Source organism: Harmonia axyridis, chromosome 3, assembly GCF_914767665.1.
Source record: "Harmonia axyridis chromosome 3, icHarAxyr1.1, whole genome shotgun sequence".
Lineage (NCBI taxonomy): Eukaryota > Metazoa > Arthropoda > Insecta > Coleoptera > Coccinellidae > Harmonia > Harmonia axyridis.
Genome location: NC_059503.1, coordinates 28,064,800 through 28,089,060, shown reverse-complemented (window position 1 = coordinate 28,089,060; position 24,261 = coordinate 28,064,800). Strand labels below are relative to the sequence as shown.

Here is a 24,261-nt window from a genome sequence, read left to right as displayed (position 1 = left end):
TCTAACAAAATATCGAAAAAAATTCCAATATTTGTGTATAAAAGATCAGTATATGTAAAATAACCACTCGGAAATCATGTCAAATTTCAAGAGAACCTCATCATCAGAACCCCACATCTAGATGAACCAACCGGCAACAATAACATTTCATTATCATTATCTAATTGACCAGACTTTCAAGAAGTTCTGTTATAATGCCATATTCAAGTCATCGCATCTGACCGTAAAAAGTGCCTCTTCAAAAACAGATACACATCAAAATAAGAAACGAAAAAGCAACCTCAACACCCTGCATAAACACGCCTGTCCATTGGGATTATCCTAGAGAGGATGCTGCAGCTTGGGAAGGATCTGAAGCCGTGTTGTCTAGACGAAGTGGCGTCGTTCCCCCGGACCGAAGGATATTCGGGAATCGGTAAAGTTTTCCAACCAGGGCAGGCTTTGAAACAAGATAAACACTCGAAATTCACAATGGAAGATTTCAATTCATACGAAGGACGACACTATTGGAAATTTTATTTGTGATCTGAGTAGGATAACAAGTTGAGATAATGCTTCAATGCGATGGTTTCTGTATCTGTTTTTTCAACCACAAAAGATTGAACTGATCTTGGATTCATAAAAAGGAAAAAATTTACGAAACAACAGATAGCCCGATGGGGGTGTAATATTGAGTAAGGTTCAGTTACCTATACTTTTGTCCCTGTAATTTTTGTTTGCGTTGAAAGCTGTTTCGACAACTTTATCTTTTTTATGATAAACATCGTTGTCGAAACGGAGTTAAACTCCAAGAGACTCCAAGGATAATATTGTTGATGCACTACGAACTCGAAATATTTCTTAGTAAAGTTTCAGAATAGGAATAGAAAAGCTTTGAGATTCTAAGAGGTCTATCTCGCCTTAGAGACTCGTGATAGAAAACATCAAACAATAAGGATTCAATAATGGCAGCCAATGTTCTACTGTACCTTCTTCCTCTTTCACCAAATGGTGCCTAAACACCTACAATGACAATAATCTTAATTGTAACCGAATCAATGTAGGTAGGTAGAGCCATGAATATCCTGATCTTTGGACTTTCCACCCATTGAACAGGTCTGAAACACTAAAGTTTGGAAATTACAACAATTAACATAATATTTCACATGATTTAGCAGACTTCAGTCAATGAATGCAGATATGAGTGTGCAAGTCTTGTGATTGAATTCAAACATTTTCACGAATCAATCTATTAGACTGTCCGATTCTTTATCGTTTTATGTTTTAATCGAATAAACTTCAAAATTCTTTGAATTATGTGTGATTTAGATGCATAGGTAGATTTATATTTTTTCGGTTCCACTGAACCTCCAATTTTGATGGAGTGCAAGATATTGTTAACTCATCCCAATATGTGCAACAATAGTAAATTATTTCATTAGGCATCTTGTGATGATATTGGATAAAAATTTTATGTTTTTTCCGGCAGAAGCAGTTTTTGTAGATTGTACAAAAATGTATTTTGAGTTCTACTATAAAAAGTCACACTTTTACTCCTTAAAAAAATGATATACTTACTTAGGTACCTATTTTTTCGTTGAAGACAAAATGATAAAGTTATTATATCAAGAAATAAAACACCAAATTAGGGTTTGGAATAATATCTGAAAATCTTCTTTTTCAAGATTATTCTATATTATTTATTCTCAATTTTCTAATGCAGAAATTATTAGAAATATTTTCTGTTCGATTTCTCGATTTACTAATTTATGGAAAGGATTCTAAAACTAAGAGATTAATTAATTTTCTATACACTTTTTAGATAGCCACATACTAATACAACTCTTTATATGAGGATAAGCACAAAAATAAATTAAATTTGCCTAAAAAAAACGTATTTATTTTATATCTAGCTTGCAGGGTATACAAATTAAATGTTCAATGAAAGATATGACAAGTTCCCAAACTCATATTAGGTATATTTTATTCATAAATATCGAAGGTATAAATTAACTAAAATTTTTGTCTGCTTTTATCGAAACTTGTTGATATTTGAAATCACATAAAATTATACATACCTAAACTAAAAATTCTTGAGGAATATATTTCAACAGTATATAGCAGCAAAATTTCAGAAAATTGCCTTGATTGAGTTCGGTTTCAGAATGCTGAAATAGTTCTGCTATTTTGGAGCCGAAGATCGAACAGTCAAACACGTGTAAGTACTTTTTTCGATTAGACATAGGTCGGACCAGATGTTTAAGGGCTATAAAATCTACATATTTGGAAGGAATGCCGTTTATTATAAGCAATTTTGGGAGAAAGTAATAAATTCGAAGGAGAACCACATAGTTACTGCTCAGTGTAATTGCTGCAGTTCTTAAATAATAAATGAAATATAATCAAGCATTCGATTTGAAAAAGCCAAATAAATAGCTTATATTGAAACTGAAAACAATATTTTGAATTTTGAACCGGAAATGGTCTCAAACGATATCCGTGGTATTATTCAATTCTGTGTTTATGACCGTAAATGGCGTATATACCATAACTTTCATACGCAATATACAAGAAACTAGAAATTTTCTTGCTAGATTTGGATTTCGAATCAAGATTGTGTAATTTTTTTTTATTCATAATTTTAAAAAATACCTACATTCGATCAAGATGAATATTTTGATTTAGACGTAATATAACAATTTCAAAGTTTCATGTTGATGTTGAAATTTAGTTGTTTTGTGGAAAATAATCTCAGGAATTTTTGTGCCGAACGTCAAGAGGACACTAAAATCAGATAAAATAAACGACAACAATGATATCATAATCGAATCGCATCTCTATTAATAGTTCAGTGGTCTCCAATATGGCGCATGAATATGAGCGCTCAGAAACTCCTGATACCAATTCAATGCTTTTCTTCATTTTTTCTCTTTCCATTTCATTAAGAGTCTCAAAAAAAGAAATAATATAGTTTATTGAAAATTCATCGGATTTTCACCCATTAAACTCTCGTTCAAGTGATATTACATTTGGGAGAAGAATTGTCGGTTGATTAGCATTTCAGGTCAATGAACGTTAATAAAATCTCCCTTTATATCATCATTTTGAATATTTCCCCATTTTCTATCGATGAAAAAAATCTTAAACCACCCCTGGAGGATCCCCAAAATGGTTGATTTTATGTCGCTCTTAATAATATTGACCCAATTCAGAGGAATAGAAACCCAGCATAAAAACTTGGTGAAAATATCTTCTGTATTTACACCAGTTTCTTATTTCAGTAGTTTGTATTGATTCTATTCTTTTTGAAAATGTCAATGATTTTTTTATTGTCTTATAATATCAAAATTAGTTATATCAATCAGTTTGCTGTTGTTAAGGTCTTGAATACAGAAAAAAGTTGATCCAAAAGTTCAGAGCGTGCGCTACCTACCAATAACTCACTTTGACTTTTATTACTACTTGGTATGGTCATAAACTTTAATTTAGGTGTACCCTCGGTCTTCAAAAATATCTCCGAGAATTTTGCGACACCTCTACATCTGATTGGACGCTGTGAAAAAGTCCAAATATCTTCTGGGACAAATGCGGTAAAAGCCAGTTTAAAACGATTTAGCTTAGCCTGTGTTCGAAATATTTGGTCAGTTTGAAAAGTGAATGTAAAATTGGCTTAATGGAATTTGAAAAATTCCAGTGGTACTAATGAGTCTAATGATTCCAAAATTGCGTATACTTATAGTATTTCACCTGTAAACTCAATTAGTTATGATCTTTTGCAGAAAGAGGTGCTTTGACAATTTTTGTAGTGCTGGGAATATGCTTTATAATTTGGTGAGTTATTTTAATATTCGCAAGTTTTAAAAAGTCATATGGTTTATTAAATTTTCGAGATTTTACACAATGATTCATTATTCCTTACTATATCTTGAAAAAATATTTTCAATCACAATTTTAGTTTCGAACGAAAAATTCTTGTTTCGAATTCTGTTTCAAATATTTCATAACTCTGAAATTATTAACGTTGAGTGTTCGTGGTAAAAAGTATCATATTAATAATATCGAATATATTCTGAAATTTATGATTGCATTCTTTAGGGATTTTTTTTTCTGATTCGATTCCTTGATTTTAGCCCCCGAAATTTATAGTTTATAGATTCTAGTCAAATAATTCCAAAGAATAATTATTATTGAAAATAATGAAATAAAAGGCTTTACAAAAATTAATTTGATATATATTTATATTGAAATTTTCTTATAATTTTTGAAACATTCACAGTTTATATACGTTTTGGAATGTGTTGAACGAAAAGAATTTCTTCTGCTATAAGAGCTTTTTATATTGAAAGACTGCGAATAATGAACATTAAAACAGGGGTTTATTGATTCTATTATTCACCAGAATAATTCAACTGGTTTTGAAAAAACTGACTATAAATATATTATAGTTCTAAATTTGAGTTCTTAATGTTGAATCAATTATTCAATTACATATTCAAAAGAACTCTGCATCGAAAAATATGATGATCAGTCTATTTTTAATCCAAACTGGAGTCCTTGCATGATAATCAAAATGTTCTAAGATCAATTTTTTTTCAATAATAAATCTTTTTTATGAAATATTTGAAATATTCTTCGAATTATGCCAAAATAGTGAAGAAAAGTTTGTGATTTACGTTATTTTACATTGATCTTTTTAGAAATTCTCACAGATTTGATAACTATGTATCTCTTTTTATATCTAAATCTAAATAAATAATAATAATAAATAATCTAAATAAAGTTCATTATCATTATTATTATTATATATTATCTTCCAAGAAATTCTGTTCTGATTGAGACTAGTCCATTTCAGTCTCTCAGACAAAAAATGATTTAGTTATTGAAATTTCAGAAATTGATTGACCCCTTTTTATTTCGAAGAGTTCTCTAATTTTTTACAATTTTTTCAGAAAATTCCCCTCATAGGGGCTTTGATATTCTTCACAATTTCCGTTTGTGCTGAAAACGGAAAAGAACAAAAGCTTATGCGACCTAAAAGGTCATTCGGATTCCAAAACCCAATTTTTTCAAGAGTTTTCAATCCCTATGATAACAGACCTCTAACTGAGAAGTTTTTCGGAAGAAACTATATTCCTAGCTATCAAGAAGATGGTCCTCAGTATTACTCTCTTTGGTCCTCCCAACCTGTTTTGGAAGAAGAACACCCAGCAGAGCAATATTCCAGCATGGAATCACCGTGGTATCTGACATTGAGAAATAAGTTTGAAAGACCGTATCCAGTGCATCATCAACCTCATCCACAAGCATTTAAACCTTATCCGCAACCCACGACTTCTTATCCAGAGGCTACTAAACCATATCCACAACCATCAAAACCATGTCCTACGTCGACAAATGTATATCCACCTTCAAAACCTCATCCAGAGACTTCGAAACCCTATCCTGCCTCCATAAATACTCATCCCCCATCAAAACCGTATCCAGAAGCTTCCAAACCTTATCCACCATCAAAACCGTATCCAGAGCCTTCAAAACCATATCCAGAGACTTCCACACCTCATCCACCATCCAAACCGTATCCGGAAGCTTCTAAACCTTATCCACCGTCAAAACCGTATCCAGAGCCTTCCAAACCTTATCCACCATCAAAACCATATCCAGAGGCCTCCAAACCTTATCCACCGTCAAAACCGTATCCAGAGCCTTCCAAACCTTATCCACCATCTAAACCATATCCAGAGGCCTCCAAACCTTATCCACCATCAAAACCTTATCCAGAAACTTTAAAACCTTATCCACAACCATCAAAACCCTATCCAGAGTCACACCAAATTTCGAAACCTGCAATCGGTAGAATATTTGTCGACGAAGCCAAGAAAAATCTTATTTTTGATCCTGAAGCAGGCAAACTAGTATTCGTAATAAATGAAGAAAAAAAAGGTAAGGAGAAATATTATCATTTCAAACTTAATCTTACTTACTAGTAATTTCAGATGCCTCAGATTATAACATCAAAAATTCCCCACGCCAAGAAATTGAACAAACTGGAGTAAATTTCATATCAACAACGACTGTGAACTCAATAGGTGAAGACAAAACGGCAATTACCGAGAATAAATTCAAGCTTCTTCCAAATTATGATATTCAAACAAAATTTAACAAATGCTGTTCATCAACTCAGAAAACATTAGTATACAAACCTAAATTTCCATTCAAAATTAGTACAGAACAACTAACAGATTATAAAACAATTCTGAGGCTTCTGAAACTACACAGAAAATTTGTGGAGCAGGAAAAGGAGATGCTTCATGGTTCAGACAACCCAAATTGGCCACCCAACGGTCTGCAAACTCTTATCGACGAACATAAAAAATCTAAAAAGAATTGTAAGAAGAATACTACTACCAGTTCAGTCACTTCAGTTCAGAATGGATCATCTCAAGATGGAAAAACGACGGAAAAACCTTTCTCCAACATAATATCTTATAGCTTCCATCAGAAAGAGTTCAGTACGGAAAAACCTCATCGATTCAATATAAGACAGAAAATTTCAGATATTACCGAAATACCTTTCTTATCTAATGAAATTTCTAATGATTATACACAGAGACAAAAAAATTTAGATATTACTGAAAGACCTTTTCTATCTAATAAGATTGTTCCACATGATACAATGGTTTCTGATGATTCCACCCAATTTCTTTCTCCACCAGGGTATGTAATTTATCGAAAATTTATCAATGAATTTGTCAAAAAGGAACTCGCAACTACATCATCTCCTAGACCAGATCAGGCATCTTATCATTCTCAAGATTATCAAAATTCTCCCTCCAGAGGACTTGAGCTTAGATTCTTCAACCAAAAATTTGACCAATCCGTATTAGATAGTCTTAAAAATAAAGAAAACGGTAAGATAGACCCTACTAAACTTGACGAAATCACTCATACTGTTATTATTGAACCGATAAGAAGGAAGAGACCGAATAGGAGAAAAGAATTCCATACTCTTGATTCTCCATATAAGGCTTTAAATATTTTGGATAAAATGTCTTCGGAAAACCTCGATAACTACGACTCAAATGAAATCACTGCTTCTTCTGATGGGTATGGTGTTCCATCGATGAGTTTTGGTAAGCATCGCATCAACAAGAGACCTTCTGTATTTTAACTAAACCATAATGTCTTCTAGAATTGCCAAATTCCAACTATAATCCAAAAGATTTGTTATCTACTAATCAAATAACTGATCACCAGTCTACACTTAAGCCATATCCAGCTGTCAGTACTACAACTGATTTGGAATTTGACATTGAAGATGAGCGTAGTAAATATTTAGAGCTGGATTTGAAACCACCAAGTTTTTCCAATGTTGGTGATATTCCTCTTGGACTGAATCAAATATGGGATAACAAGAACAAGGATCTTATAGATTCTTATGGACAAAAAATTTCCAAGAAGTAAACTTATTAACTACCAAAGAATAGTAGTGGTACACTTTTAAATTATTAATTGAGATAAAACTAGGATTAGAACTGATGCCTTGTGGCAAACTGTAAATATTTTTATTTAACATTAAATATTATTATTTTTCGTGATAAATTTTTGTATTTTGTACATAAATAAAATGTTCAACAAGTTCCTTCTTCTTTACATTATTTTATACCTAAACAGAATCGATTAGAACAAATCGAGAGGTATTAAATCATATGACAATCATATGCTATAGTTAATTCAGTTATTTTCCAACAGAATATTTTGAATAGGATTGGGAAATTTTCCTCAATTTGTTTTATTACTGATTACTTCAAATTCAAATTTTTACTTAAATATCATATCTATTCGGTGATACTACACATGCTTATTGCCAATATAATAAAAAAAAATTATCTTAGTTTACCTAATCACTTTAATAGAACTTTTCTCGGAAACTCCGAGAACTATTCGCATGAAATTTGATAAAACATCAGTTGTCATATAGCATGGATCCATGAATTATTAAGGAAAATAATCAGATATACAAAATTTGAAAATTCCTATTTAAAGAGATAGACCTGTAATACTATCGTTGCACTGAATGAAATATGTTTTCCGAAAGACTCTAGCTCCATTAGTTTCGGGATTAAGATTTTTTTTTTCTTTCTTCATTTCAGAAATAGCTTTTGTTTCAATAATCTTCAGATTTAGAATATTTTTTGAGCAGAAGGAAATAATAAACTATTGTGTAAATAATGTTTTTTATTGAGAGCTCGTTCACTGAACAGATCGCATTATCATTCCATCACAATGTCTGAAATTTTTGAGCCGGAAAAGATCTCAAATGACAAAGTTCGACTTACTGATGACGAATCTGCCTTCAAATTTAATTCTGTCCAATTGTAAACATAGTTACTCTCGAAAGGATGGACCTAGAAACTTTCAGAGTATGCTCGTAAATGGGCAAAATCCGACTAGGGATTCCATGAATACGGCCGTTTGTTTTGTTTTCCGGATATTTTCAAAACTATAGGTTTGATCGGAATGAAATGTTGCATTCTGATCTGAAATATCAATTTCAAGCATCATATGAAATTTTATATTGATCACTTCAAAAAAACCAGAGAAAATTAAAAAATATTCTGAAAAATCACCCACTATTTCCTTGACCACAAAACTAACGTAGAAGAGATTTTGGATGTAGATATAAAAAAAGAATTTCGAGCTTCGTACAAAATTTCAAATAAATTACATCAACAGAGCCATGGACAATTTGAGAAGAATATTGGAAAATAAATACCTAATATTTCTGTGACAAAAGATCTGACCGGGTAAAGAATTTGCGTGTATATAAAGAATTACAAGTTCCGTAAAAAATTTCGTGAGGTTAGAATCTTAAGAGTCAGACAGAATATAGAACAAAAAAACCTGAAATTTCCGTAAGAATAGATCGGGATTTTGATTTCGGTATTCGGTATGTTTAGAACAACAACTTCAAGCATCGTTCGAAATTTCGAATTGATAGCGGTATCAGACCCATACAAAAGTCAAGCAGAATATTGAAAAAAACCTATAATATTTCTAAGACAATCTATCCAACCAAGTTAGTATTTTCCATTTAGATACATTATACAATTTCAAGCTCGATGCAACATTGAATAATGAATGTAACACCAGAACCATATAGAAAGAAGTGTTGAAGAAGATCCAAATTTATCCATTCCTAGGAGAGCACAACGTTTTGGTGTCTATAACGGCAGGCTTTGGCATATTTTGCATCTGCATTTGCATCAACATCCGTATAAGGTTTAGTTATCAGTTGATATCACAAGAACTAAAGCCATGGATCACCGATATTTTTTTTTGCCAAAAATTGATTATATGGGATTGGGAGAGATGTGGTTCTAGCCAGATGGTGGTTCTAGCAAGAAAAATATCCAGGATGCGTAATTTCTTATTTCGACGAAGTGAATTGGCCTCCAAGATCATATGATCTACCTCCTATGAATTATTTTTGTGTGATTATGCGAAGGATCGTGTTTATACACATATTCCCCAGACTATTAACGATCTGAAAATTGATATCTGTCAATTTATTGGCCAGATATTGCCGGCGAATCATCAAAAATTATCTCACAAGCATCGAGTCTTGTAGGACATCACGCGGAGACGTTTGAATGATGTTGTAGTCCATACCTAATGTCAAGGTTCATTATATTGAAACCAAAATTCGATCGATACTTTGAATGAAAGTGTGTTTCATTTACGTTAACTCTCGGAACCACAAATGGATAACCCTATACAGGGTGTTTCAAATTAAGTCGGCACCATTGCTAACTGCGTTATTATTGGTTCTACGATGTAGTTTAAATGGGCAAACTACTAGCATTTTAAGTGGTCTTCTCGATGCCGAAACAAACAAAAAGTTGACAGTCGCGTTGTCATAATATTTCATAAAATGATATTTTTTTCAATGGAACACCCTATATTTTTTCATGAATTTCGATTTGTAATAACATTCTCAACAACAAAGCTCATATCACCTTTCCTCCTAAAGTGGAAAATGAGCGACTTATTTCGAAATATTCATTTCTTTCACTAGTACAAAAAATGTATTTGTTTTGGCGAATAAACCTCATGATTGTCCAAACAACCATTTTTTGTACTTATACGAATGACAATATTTTGTTAACAATAGCAAAATAAGACAGTAAAAGGAAAAGAGTGCGGTGGGAAGTGCATTTTTAGTGGTCTTCTTGATGCCGAAACAAACAAAAAATTGACAGTCGCGTTGTCATAATATTTCATAAAATGATATTTTTTTCAATGGAACACCCTATATTTTTTCATTAATTTCGATTCGTAATTACATTCTCAACAACAAAGCTCATTTGACTTTTTTTCGTAAAGGTGAAAATAAGACCGTTGTATAAATAGGAAACATTTATATCAAACTGATTCGATAAAGCGCTGTAAAAAAATATCGTGTAAATGGCCACCGCCTTCTTGTTGAACACATATTTGGGCCCTTCTATTGACACTATTGAATCACAAAATAAATGCGGCTAGCGGAATGGCTTTGAGAAGGAAATTATCGTTTTGTCTATTAATATCAGATAGGTTAGTGGTGTCGATTGAGTGGTGGTACATGATGATCACGGGTTTCACGAGTTCACATCCCAGCGCACTTTTTTCTTTTTACTGTCTCATTTTGCTATTCTTCTTCTTCAGCCCGTGTCCATCCTTTGTCGGATATAGGCCTCTTCCAGGTTTTTCCATGCCACACGATCTGTTGACAATCTCATTTTGCTATTAGTAACAAAATATTGTCATTCGTATAAGTACCAAAAATGGTTGTTTGAACAATCATGAAGTTTATTCGCCAAAACAAATAAATTTTTTGTACTAGTGAAAGAAATAAATATTTCAAAATAAGTCGCTCATTTTCCACTTTAGGAAGAAAGGTGATATAAGCTTTGTTGTTGAGAATGTTATTACGAATCGAAATGCATGAAAAAATATAGGGTGTTCCCTTGAAAAAAAATATCATTTTATCAAATAATACAACGCGACTGTCAATTTTTTTTTGTTTTCGGCATCGAGAAGACCACTTAAAATGCTACTAGTTTGCCCATTTAACCGACATCGTAGCATCAATAATAACGGAGTTAGCAATGGAGCCGACTTAATTTGAAATACCCTGTATATGACTATGGTTCACTTCAAAGAATTTGTGCCGCTACTTTTCTGACAAAACTGTTTAGCCAAAATAGAAACGGATTCGAATCATTCTCTGAATGGTCCTAATGAATATATTCAACAAGTCAATAAAAAATAAAAAGTATATTAAGATACCGATTAGTGAAAGATAATGAGTGAGTGAAAGTGCTACATCATCATTGAAATACTACATCAACAATTGAAATTGTTCAATATTCAAAGAGGAAATTCCACGAATATTCGGTTTTGCAATTATTCAATAAACGGATGTTTCGTTGACACCATACTCCTAGTTGTTACTGTTATTCTTCCCAAATTCATTTCTGGATCAATACTCGATAATTAACAGTAAAATTTCACACTAAGCGATCTGCTATGGCATAATGCCGCTTTTACAGTCATACTAATTGATGCTTTCTTAATAGAAACAATTAATTCACGTTCAGACCATCAATTTTCGCTAATAACTCATGTCTGAACTCTTCATCGTTCGCATATCAATGAGAAATCTTTTTGCTCTATTAACAGTCAAGGTACTAAACGTTACGGGGCATATACCTTAAAATTCGGCCTATAAATCGAAAATAATTGATGACTATTGATCATTGGGAATTTCTTTTTTTGCTTGATTGTTCAGGTTGGTAAAAATTATACCTAATAGAAAGGATTAGGCTCCTGAATAATAATAATAATAATGTTTTTCTACATTCATGCAAAAAGCAAAACTTTATTGAACTATATTTAGTGGAAAAAGAAGTTCTTTATTGCACTAGTGCAATAAAGTTTTTATTGCACTCATCTGTCATTCTACTTCAACGTGCTGTCATCATGACAAACATAAACGTTCAAACCCACTACATATTTATCAAATATGCTGTGAGATGTGCAATACGTTTCAAACAGTCATAAAAAGTACTTTACTACGAAATATTCATATTGAAAATTTTTTATCGAATTTACAGATTGCATGGAATAAATTATCCCAAGTTTGCTCAAAGTTTCATATATTCAAAACTGTTTTTAATATATTAAGATTTTTCTTAAATGGAGGGGTCTTTCTGGTAAACCTAGTTACTTCGAATTGAATGATTTATTTGAATGATATTGTGAAAGAGAATACTAGAAGAATGGACCAGAGTCTTCTGATCAATTTTTCTCATTAAGGGTATAAAGGTCTTCAACTAACAGTACTAACATTTTGAAATTCAGGTCCTTATGGCTAAATTTTGATTTGTTAGAAAAGGAGTACCTACCAAACATCATCTTATTCCTTCGAAAAACCTAAAACCTTGAGTGTAGGTGCAGTTCTTTTTCCTTTCCAATACGTCACTGTCTTATGTAAAATAAAAATCGAAACGAGTTGAACTTTCACATCATTTTTCGATTTGATGCCTTAGAAAATTACTCGTCTGTAGTCGATTGTTACACTTACGTTCTTTCTCCACGGCTAAGACCGTAGAGAAGATGCTGTAACGAAAATAACAGTCCCACTGGTCAGAGAATGTAATCTGCTCTTTCATTAAATCGATTGCATAACTTTGTCCGGTATTCTGATCTTGTGGTCCTAGGTTCAACCCAGAGATTTGTCTATTATTTCCAAAGATGAACTAATTCGTAATAAAAAATTTGTATATTTTCACACATATAAGTGCGAAACCTAAATAAGGATGAATCCTCAATTGTTGGTCCAGATTCACTTAGAAATATAAGAATATGATGTATTAATTTTCAAGCATAGCTATTAAGAAATTAAGAAACAAAATTTTCAAATATTCGAATATGAAAAACAGCCAAATATCTTCGAATTACAAACATGCTATGATACTACTATGATACTACTACATTACATAAATATTTTCTATGATACATGAGAGCATAGTGTGATTGGGGTATATATGTTTTTCATGCAAATTGCAGCGATTTGGTGTGTTTTATTGATTTTAATATTTTTTTCCTGCTTCCAATAATGAATTTCTTGAATTTGAGAATTTGAGGCTAAAATTATGACATAACCAAAACTTACATATTTGATAGTCGTTTAGAAAATTCAATCGAAAAGAGGAGCGTATTAGAAAACGAAATGAGGAAAGTTCTCAAAAGCCAGGAGCTTTTGAGCGTTCGTTTATGTGTAAATTTGCACTCCTGGACATCACATAACTGTATATATCATATAATTATATAGGAGAAATTGGCGCCATGGTTGAACGGTCGCTTCGAAACCCCTAACTTCGTCTCAGTGCTTTCTTTTTTTCGATATTTCGAATTTTTGTATGGTTCTGACACTAAAATCTTGAACGAAACTTTATTATATTCAATAGAAATATCAAAAATTAAATTATTATTATATGTATAATAGAAATATTATTCTATGTATACACAAGAATTTTTATCGATATTCTGCTTGAATTCTCGATTTTTTTTATGATTTTAGGTAATTTCAACTAGACTGCAAATAATCTTTTTTCAATTGATATATTCTTATTAATCAATGGGAAGTATATCAAACCAAAAATAAATAATTTCACCATTTTCAAATGATCAATGATGTTTTCGGTAAGATGATTCCTTTTCATGGTTTTGACAGATTCTACTTTAAAAAATCACCCGGTTTATCTAATTTCGAAATCGATGGAGAAAATATCGATAACTGAACACCGATGATGTTCCATTCCTAATGCTCAATGTCTTATGTATTCAATTGCGATACAGTTCTCTTATTTATAGAACCAAGAAGCACGAAATTATAAGAGATCGTCTACAATGCAGTAATAATTCTCCTCAAATTAAGCGTTTAGTTTGAACAGATTACATCAAACGGTATTTGTTGCATTCGAGGATATCACGAAAGTTTTAATAAAATCGTCCAAACATAGATTAAATCGAGGTTTTCACCGGATGATGGAATCCCACAATTCTGCCGAATATATCGTGAACACATCATCAGGTGTAATTGCCGTGAAGCAGATTTGATGGACTAATCTCTTCGCTGATTGCTTTAAGAACAAATGATTCAGGTTACCTATTCAGAGATTTATATTGTATCTATCTTTTGCATATACACACATCATCAAAAGTCTTTAATCCCAAAGATTTCTTATGAAAAAAACCATCAATGTTCTGAGTTTGAAGTGAATATTTTCCTCTATGTCAACTACAATATATTTGATAAAAAATCTTTGTTTGTTACTCTTTGCTTTATGCAGGATGAGACAAAATAGGAAAAATGGGAAAAAATCTAAATTTATAGATTATTTATTTTTGATTAATTATAGTTATTCCACAACTGCATCCAAATTCAATAGTCTGTATTACCACCTCTTCTTTCAATCAACTGCCCAATACGCCTAGGCATCCCACGAATCAAGTCATTGATAACATTTTTGAGCATATCATTTCATTCTTCCTGACGAGCTAAACTCGATTCCTGAAAAGTTGGAGGTGGGTTTTGGCGATTGGATATTGCTTTCCCTAAGTAATAACATACGTACTCAATTGGATTCAAGTCTGATGAGTTTGCTGGTCAGTTCATTCTCTGGGTATTGTTCTCTTGAAGAATGTTTTGAGCCCTTCGTGTGAGGTGTGGTGGGGCGGTATCATCCTGATAAATGGAATTATCCCCAAATTTGTTGTGCAGAGGAATAATGTTTGGTTCAATGATGTTTTCTACGTAGATGGCACCAGTCATTGTTCGTTCAACATTATTGATCCGCCTTGAAAGGGCACAACTTCCCGGGCGAAATTGAGTCACTCTAGTCTGCCTGGACCTCTCCAAACCCTTTCTCGTCGATTATCATTTTGTAAACCAGATCGTGACTCGTGCAAAAGAAATACGTTGCGCCATTGTGGTAAAAGCAAGTCTTGTTGTTGTTCTGACCCTTGCCGACGGGTACCTCTATGTCCAGGTGATAGCCTAGGTACTCTCAAAGGTCTTGCTGCCCTTAAATTTGAGGAATGCAATCATCTCCTTATGGTACTGGCTGAGTCTACCCGTCTAATATATAGGATCTCAAAATTGACTTCGAAGATACCATTCGATTCCTACGAGTAAAATTTGCGATATAATGATCTTCCCTTGCAGATGTTATTATTGGTCGACCAGGCACCGGTCTACGAGCAACGCTGCTGGTTTCCAGGAAAAGGGCCACTATGCGCCTTACTGAAGTCTGTGGAATATTCAAACGTTACTCAATCTGGTGGTTCGACAAAGCTTCTTGATGTGGGCTACTATTTTTGCCCGGTCAAACTAGAAATTGATGTCCCAGCATTTTCCACGAAATATTCTCAATATTACAACTCTCGTTATTCCCTAAAAACTGATTAACTTCGAATACACCTGTATTCGTATTCGAATTCGAACAAGAAACTTTTTTTACTGATTTTTGTTTTCATTTAAGTGATAAGATTATGGTTCAGTTTTCAATCAAGAAGAAGGCATGCGGTATATAGAATATTCATCTTAGCAGTGAAATAAGGTGAAAGCAGTGTTTTTTCCAGTAAATTTTCACCGATGGGGCAATTCAAAGTTTCGGGGTGCAAAGTACCCGAACGTTCAGAAAAAATATTAACTTGAAGAAATTGTTCTCCTATTCGACACTTTGAATATACGAACTTTTTGTTCGTGAAGTACAACGACGTAACTGAATCCTCCGTAACCTCAATTTTCATCTGGGGGCACCAGTAAACTCAATAATTTGAGTTAGCAGATAAAATCAATCTTGAAAAGAAGTACATAAAACGCCAAATTGCTTACAAACAGAACACATCTGCAACAACGTGATTTGATAGCAACAGTAGGGCGAACAAATATCCCCAGATTTATGAAAGCTTCAAGCAGTTACAAGAAGTTTTCTGTTGATAGCAAAATCTCACTACTTTTATTATAGGAATTATGCTATTTTAAGCATAATTCCTATAATAAAAGTATAAAAATACTTTAATATGGAAAGACTAAAGCAATCGATTTTTGTAGCAAATTTTATACAAATAATTTCTATAGTTTCCAAGGAATGTAGGCTAATGGATAGATTTTTGGCCGATTTTGTACATTTAAGAACGTAAATATTGAAATAGATCAATAAGAAATTGAAACGGGTTCTTGATGCAAATCTTTGATACATATGTATAATTACTGGCCGATCTGAAATAATGATTGTTGTAAAAAATTGTATCAATTGTCAATTTCTTATATTTTTGTCAAATAAAATCGTCTTCATAGATGAATTTCTTTGGTTTTTTTCAATGGCCGAAAGTAAATAAAGTGTTATTATACATTAAGAATATTCACCTTATTAAAATCGTACTATCGATGAAGAATTATGAAATGTATATTTTAATAATTGTTAAGTTAGTATATCAATAGGAAAAAAATATTTTATTCATATTCAAATCTCTATGCCACATAAAATAGATCAAAATACACTTATAAAATTTTTGGATGGAATTTGATTTCGAATTGAGGAAATAATCATTTGTATATAAGAATTGCATACGAAATGAGAGTAGTTTTCCTAATTGACCAATTTTATGAATATGGAATTTATTTCCTGAAATAAATGAGAAGACAAGTAAGTGTACATCGTTTGTAGAATCGATTGTGATTTCATTAATGAAAGCAATAATATAAAATCTTGGAAGGGCAATATAAACCTTAAAGACCTTTTAATTATCTCCGATCTTATTTGAATTAAAATAAAAGCATTGACTTGAAAATTCGACAGTTTAGTGGCGTATAGAGAATCGAAGTGGTACCATGACTTTCAAAAGTATAGCGGTAAGTACACATCAACATCGCATTTTTAGCGAAAATATTTTTTCAATTATTTATATGGAATTTCTTTGATTTGGCTAGTGATTATTTCAGAATACTTTCAGTTTTTCATTGGAAAAAATAAATAGGAAAAACATGCCTCTATTGTATATACACTTTTGGATTAAAAAAACAGCCACTTTTCTACATTTTGCATCTCAAACATTCAAAATTTTGTTTCAATACTGATTTCAAAACTGCTTATTCGATCGGGATGAAAATTATCATTAAAATGTTCACGCAAACAACAAATTAAAAAAACCAGAATTCCAAATTAAAGAGAAATCATTTCACAACATCTACCCGTCATTGAAAAAATCGGTTCAGAGCATCAAAATATTCATTCTCATAATAAAATTTTTAAAAGTTGAATTCATTTCATCGTTGCATATCGAAAGGACAGCACCGACTTCAAGAAAAGAACTTCTGAGAGCTCGTTCATTCATGCAGCAAATGCGCCTTTGAATACCGCAGAACTGTATAATTGCTCTTCAAGGGCGCAATTGTCTCTTGAAGGAACGCGTGCTCAAAAGATCCTAATTTCACGTCAATACTTTCATCATCTTTCAAATTTTTTGGGCTTTGGGTGCTTTGAATGAGGAGAAAGTAAAAATCAATAATAAAAAGCTTTTATTTATAACAATAAAGAAGTAACTCATTTATGATAATGAAAAAGTAACTTATTTTGAACATTTATGCAAAATGCAAATGTCTGTATTTTTTGTCCAGGAGTCAAGTCCAAATGCAATTGAATAAATCTGAATATAATCAAATTAAGTGGATGTTTTCCATATTTTTATCCCATATATGTATATAAAATTCTTCTTTACATTTTATGATTTATGTATCATTCATAATCCTCTTCATACGAATCTTTCTCTTTACATCAACATTCTCAATTTGGAAGTACAAAAATAAAAAAAAAATTATTACAAATTTTTTTTTTATATCATGTACTAACCGTTTCATTGTACCTATAAGTTGTCCTAAGCCGCATTAGGACTTATTGTAGATACTTAACTAAAAATAGACCTCGTATTGTTTCAATATTTCAGCCTTTTTTAAATAATGCTTCAAAGATACAGTCTGGCTACATCGTTAATTTTCTGCTGAAGAAATGTTTTTCATTTTACTTTACAGGTTCTTTACAGGAAACCAATAAAGATTCAGATTAAAGAAGAAACGATTGTGGGATATTTAAAGTTTGTGTCACCTGTACGTCAACGAATGTCTACTACTATTTTGTATTTATAAAGAAGTTGATGAAATTAACCTAAGTAATTTTACAAGGGTTTTTCGTTGTATTAAAGACTGCCCTGTTTTACACTTCACCATGACGAAAAGCCCCTGTTGCAATAATAAAATTGATATCTTCATTTGAAATTCAATATTCAAATTGCAAACATGTAGATATTTAATTTCACTTTCCATGATCGATGTCTTCCATTTGTAAATTCCTTACGTAACCCGAATATTTTGGAAATCACAGGTGTAGTACGTGCTTTATCCGATATCTCCATTTCTTAATGGTAAACGCGTAAGCGAGTAATTATTTTCTAATTTTCGATTGCCAATCAATAGATTGGAACTTGATATCGACTGTGTCAACCTTCAGTTTTAGAACTTAAGAATGTTTACAAACTCTATGAGAAAAGTTTTTTCGAATTTAATCATTATTTCCTAGTCATATATATCTCATGAATTTCACCAACTTCAACTCATTCTCAAAGGGATGATATTATTAAATATTTACTAGAAACAAAATTCATGCCCCACTAGAGTACGCCACTTCAATCTAGGGAATATTTTTCAATTCATAGAAATAATATTTAATCAAATGCAATATAAGACAGAATACATTTTATTTTCTCTCTCTTCTCACAGAGGTTGCTATTCCTCCTGTTCATCACAGCAGTGGTGGTCTCTTCCCAGGAATACCCACCTCCACCACCACCACCAGTAGATGACCAAACCTTAGGTTCTCTGGGAGTCCAAGTCATAACTGATTTTTTGACAGGTGATTTTGTTAAAAGGAAGATTCAACTTTTATTCGACGTATTAGATCTAAAAGCCAGGTTACTTTACGTCATCACCTCCTTCTGCACCACTGAGAACCTTATAGCCCTCAGAAGATTCCTGGATTGGGTATGCAGGCTAAGCACTTTCCTCAACCAATTCCTTCCAGAGATGCCTGACATAAATCCGAAGACTGCATTGCTCGAGCTGTTGATAAACAAGGTTACAAACTTTGTAACACCCCCTACGGAAGCTCCAGCAGTCTACGTGCCGCCTATGGTAGAAAACACACCCCCTCCTTCAGTGTACACTCCATCTTCTTATTATAATCAGAATCAAGACTCGAATGACATAAACAATAACAACAACCCTGAAGAATCCAATCCAGAGTTGTCGGTTAATGTAAAGAGATCTCTAGACCCAATGGAAGTTGCTGAGAGCAAGCAAAAGGAAACCAAACTGACCGATTTGAACGAAGATGAGATCAGGAAAATGCTGAAGAACCAAGAGGGTGTATCGAAGCTCAGTAAACTAATTTATTCCACCAAACGATAGGCTTGTATATTCTGAATTGGAGAGTCAAAACTTAGTGAAACCAGAAATCTTCTTTTCATGTGCCATGATTTGAGCTTTACTTACTTCGAGTCATTCACATATTTTTTGGTAATCTCTAGAAACTTTTTCATATGGTTTTGAATAATGGAAAGTTGGAAGTATCGCAGTGTTTCTAGTACAATGAATGTGAATAATTGAAGAATTCTTCGAAAAGTTTGAGCTTTTCTGCTACGAAGATTAATTTATTTTTGAATGAATTTAGTATATTCTGATAGTATAGGATCTTTTTTGTTATCTATGGAAGTGTTTCTTTTATCGGAGAATTGTGATAAAAATATTTTTCAATGTAAATAAAATTCGTAATCAATCTCTAACCATCTTTTATTGAGCGGTCGTTCATCGAACAGAGCGCTTTATCATTTCATTAGGATACTTTGTTCAAATTCAATTCTGTCTGGCCATACTTAAATACATATCTTGAAGGGTGAGTCCTACAAACTTGAAATTTACAGGGTATGCTCGATTTGCATTTAGATTCAAAAATTACAGTTTCATGCAAAATTTCATATTAATGACGTCACCAGAACTAAAGAAAATTGAAGAAGAATATCGGGAAAAAAATCTATGAATTCAACTGCTTTCAAGCTATAAATGAAAACTAAAATTGGCGTAAAATGAGAAGATCTCATAACTTCTTTATTTTTGGTGCTATTAACATGAAACCAAAACATCCTACTGGCTACTTCCTTTAGTAGAACCAATAGGTGCGATCATTCATTTTTATTGTCCTTAGGTTTGGAGTTATAATACAAACTTGTGTTTAATTCTTCACGAACACCATCATAGGTAATTACAAACGCAGAATGTTTATAAACCATAACAATTTCTATAATAAATAACATCGCTTTTATTCATTTTCAAAAATGTACAACATGATGTATAAATTCCTTATCGAACTATAAAAATCAACTAAAGTTTCAGTTTCACAGAGCAAATCAAACAAGTACCTATCAATTATAATCTGTGAACATAATTTGGTTGGCTCTTGTTCAATAAAATGTTCATTAACATGAACTTGCAATACATTTATGTTTTTCCCCGTAAATGATCAAATTTTCGGAAAAACTTGTAGAGGTTAAAATGTTATTGAAAAATTGGGGTTTTCAGCCATGTTTTTTAAAAGGGAAATTTTCAACAAAAAAAAAGTTGATACGAAAAACATTTTTGGTGTTGACTATTTCAACCCCTTCTCAGCTTACTTCATGGAAAAAGTCCGAAATGTTTAGTTTTATTGACGAATAATATTCACCAAGTATCGTGTCTTCAGATCAATAAACATAAATATTAAAAAAAAAAAAAAAATTTTTTTTGTTAATCTTCGGAGGGGTGTAACTTTTCCAGAAGGAGGTTTTTTAAAAAATTTTATACCAAATACAAAATAATTTTCATAACAGGATCACCCCTACAATTTTTCGGTGTTATTCAGATACACCCTGTATATATTTACCTATGTAAACATATAATTCTGATCTGTTCTGCACAATTGACGCATGAATGATCGAAGCATCAAAAGCTCCTGATGATAGCCAGTACTTTTCTCGAGTGGACATTACTTTCGCACGATTACCGCATCACAGCCAACTGGGTCTCAGAATCAACTTCACTTTCATTCGAAATACTATCACGTTACTCTTCACTTCTAACCTTGACTATGCAAATGGCGGAAATGCCAAGAAATAGGTTAGAGAAAGATTATAGGAATGATTGATGGGTGTGGCACAATTTGGCGGAGATAATAAAGGATTAAATGACACTATATGGGGACCAGACAATGGTTGTCTTTTAATTAACCCGCAGTTTATATGTCCTTTCTATTCTCAGTACGTTCACCTTAGCAGATTATTTAGTTCTGTGTGAAACAATTTTTCAAACTAAAATATACTCAGTAAAAGTTCTCGACTATCTAACTTGGGTTTTTCTAACCACATCCTAACCATCCTCTTGTAGGGATATTTTTGGGACATTTAAATTTGAGAGTTTCCTTTTTCCTGAATACTATTTCATTTCTTCATAACAAGTTTTGATATCATTATCGACGAAATTGCTCTTATAGCCCCTTATGAACAATTTTCAACCTCTAGGTTTGATGTTGTTTGAAAATCTAAGCAATTAGTTAGTTTTCAATGCAGCAGGTTCAATCCTCCCAATGCTGGGCAATGACCTTGGTGACCTTTGGAATTCCATCAATGCTTCATTCAACCACTTTCTTCCTAACGGACATTCGAATTATATGATTGATGACCAATACACTTTCAAGGTTAAGATTACGATATGTGAGAGTGATTATCTTACCAAACACTAGGTAATTTTTTAGGACCATGTACAGTTTTAATATCTACACGAAGGTTATCATCAAGAAGGGACACTATTGATATTATCGCTGAAAGTGAAACCGCTATTACAATACGCTATACAAAAAAACTAATTTTTTTGTACAGAAATATAGGTGATTCGTCACCAGTTTGGTTTAATTAAAAATTGATAATTTATATTGAGACTGATGTTATGGTAAAGGAATGATCATAAAACACCATTATCTTTTGCGTACTAATAATAGAAAATAAACCAATATTACTTACAACCATTTACCAAATATACGTATTCAAGAAAAGTAAAGAAAACCAAAAAGCAAAGAGAGAAAAGTAATCCTGAATTGAAAAAATATATATGCATCTTAGACGAGGTCAGTTGAAGATAATAATCTAAAAATAAGAAAGAAAAATAACCAATATCCCAAGTTATTTCTAATAGTACACATTTAGAATTATCGGAGAAATAAAATAACAATGAAATTTTCTTAGTCTATAATTTTGAAATTGTAGGCTACAAGAGTTCAAATAAATAAAACAAAATAAATTTTTACAAATTTCAATATTGGGAACAATTATTTCGTCAACACTATGCCTTCTAGAGGTTAACTTCAAATTTTGACTTCAGTCGCAACTCGAAATGTTACTTGAGTAAAGTTTGGTTCTTGAAGATGACAGCATTCTGTGAATAAGAGTGTGGGAAATATTTCTTAGATTATTATGTCCACTGTGAAATCGAAAAACTTCAAATAGAATATTGAATGAAGCTTCAAATTGTTATGCTATATATAAATGGAAAATTTATTAAATTTTTGTATCCTGTAAAACTGAGAAAAAGATATTCTTATGTTAGTCAATATCTATTTGCGAGATCTTTGTCTTCCATTGCGCATTCCAGTGCACATCTAATCAATGGCTTAAAAACTTGCATTTCTCAATGTGTGCCATGATCGTTGTCAACACAATAATGACATCACATCAACACGTTTTCCGTTTTAAAACTATTGTAACTCTCGAAAATTTGTTTCACTTTCAACAACCAGAATTTTTTTAGCGCGCTCTTTCTCCAAACTGGTCGTTCTGTCTTCATATCTAAATGTATGTAATTTTCCAAATTTGGAGCCGAAAATAGTGTCCAACGACAAGTGTGGACCGTTCTGGACGGACGTTAAGGGAATAACTTTCAAATGAATGGATGAAAAGACTTTGAATTTTCAGGGTAGGTTCGGATCTCGAATGCAGCTGTTTAATTGACCATATTCACCGTCGCCATATTGTTATGCGACAATACCAACTACCCAGTGTTCCCAACGAAGAAATATTGAGTTTACTAGAAAAATTCCACAATATAAAGTTTAAAAGTGAAGTTTATGTGTACCTTTTCTGGCTGCTATGCCAGATAGGCTTGTTTGGGACAACATTGTGCAAAAATTTCACCTTTTGAAAATAAAAAGATTAGTGAAAGGTGGTTTTCTGAACAAATTAATTGTGGCCGAGTGTATAAATGAATGCTTCGCTCCAATTTTGGAAATAGTCAGTGGAAGAATAGTCTTTATGGCTGATAGTATTTTTGATATTAGCGGTATTTTTGTAGTAAACTCAATATTTCTCCGTTGGGAACACTGGGTAGTTGGTATTGTCGCATAACAATATGGCGACGGTGAATATGGTCAATTGACCATATTCACCGTCGCCATATTGTTGTGGGACAATACCAACTACCCAGTGTTCCCAACGAAGAAATATTGAGTTTACTAGAAAAATTCCACAATATAAAGTTTATACGTAAAGTTAATGTGTACCTTTTCTGGCTGCTACGCCAGATAGGCTTGTTTGGGACAATATTTTGCAAAAATTTCACCTTTTGGAAATAAAAACATTAGTGAAAGGTGGTTTTCTGAACAAATTAATTGTGGCCGAGTGTATAAATGAAGGCTTCGCTCCATTTTTGGAAATAGTCAGTAGAAGAATAGTCTCTATGGCTGATAGTATTTTTGATATTAGCGGTATTTTTCTAGTAAACTCAATATTTCTCCGTTGGGAACACTGGGTAGTTGGTATTGTCGCACAGCAATATGGCGACGGTGAATATGGTCAATTCGTGTATAGGTACATACCTACTACCTTTCTCACTAGGTCTCTTAAGTAGAGATTCTTTTTGAATCTGTGCGGAAATAGCTTGATCGATGTTTTCAATTTTTGAAAAAAAACTTCGTGTGGCAGTTTAGAATAACCTCATTGATTTTCTTCACAAAAAATGTATAGTTTTTTAATATAAAAAAAAAACTTTTCAGGAATGTGGACAATGCTTTATTTTATTCTCACAATTTAACTTTTGCCAAC

The 24,261-nt window shown here is 32.4% G+C and overlaps 2 protein-coding genes across 2 annotated transcripts; both read left to right on the top strand.

Moving 5' to 3' along the window:
• The first annotated feature begins 3,795 nt into the window (after positions 1–3,795).
• LOC123674594 lies at positions 3,796–7,480 on the top strand. Its single transcript, XM_045609517.1, has 3 exons — positions 3,796–3,810; positions 4,929–5,919; positions 5,973–7,480. The coding sequence occupies exons 1-3, from the start codon at positions 3,796–3,798 to the stop codon at positions 7,145–7,147; spliced, it is 2,181 nt and encodes a 726-aa protein (XP_045465473.1). The 3' UTR covers positions 7,148–7,480.
• Positions 7,481–16,921: 9,441 nt separating this feature from the next.
• Positions 16,922–19,812, top strand: LOC123674593. Its single transcript, XM_045609516.1, has 2 exons — positions 16,922–16,942; positions 18,863–19,812. The coding sequence occupies exons 1-2, from the start codon at positions 16,922–16,924 to the stop codon at positions 19,547–19,549; spliced, it is 708 nt and encodes a 235-aa protein (XP_045465472.1). The 3' UTR covers positions 19,550–19,812.
• The last annotated feature ends 4,449 nt before the right edge of the window (positions 19,813–24,261 follow it).

Coding starts and splice junctions, on each gene's coding strand:
- LOC123674594 (XM_045609517.1), top strand. Junction 5,920..5,972: donor AATAAATGAAGAAAAAAAAG/GTAAGGAGAAAT, acceptor TAGTAATTTCAG/ATGCCTCAGATTATAACATC.
- LOC123674593 (XM_045609516.1), top strand. CDS start 16,922: ATGACTTTCAAAAGTATAGCG. Junction 16,943..18,862: donor TGACTTTCAAAAGTATAGCG/GTAAGTACACAT, acceptor CTCTTCTCACAG/AGGTTGCTATTCCTCCTGTT.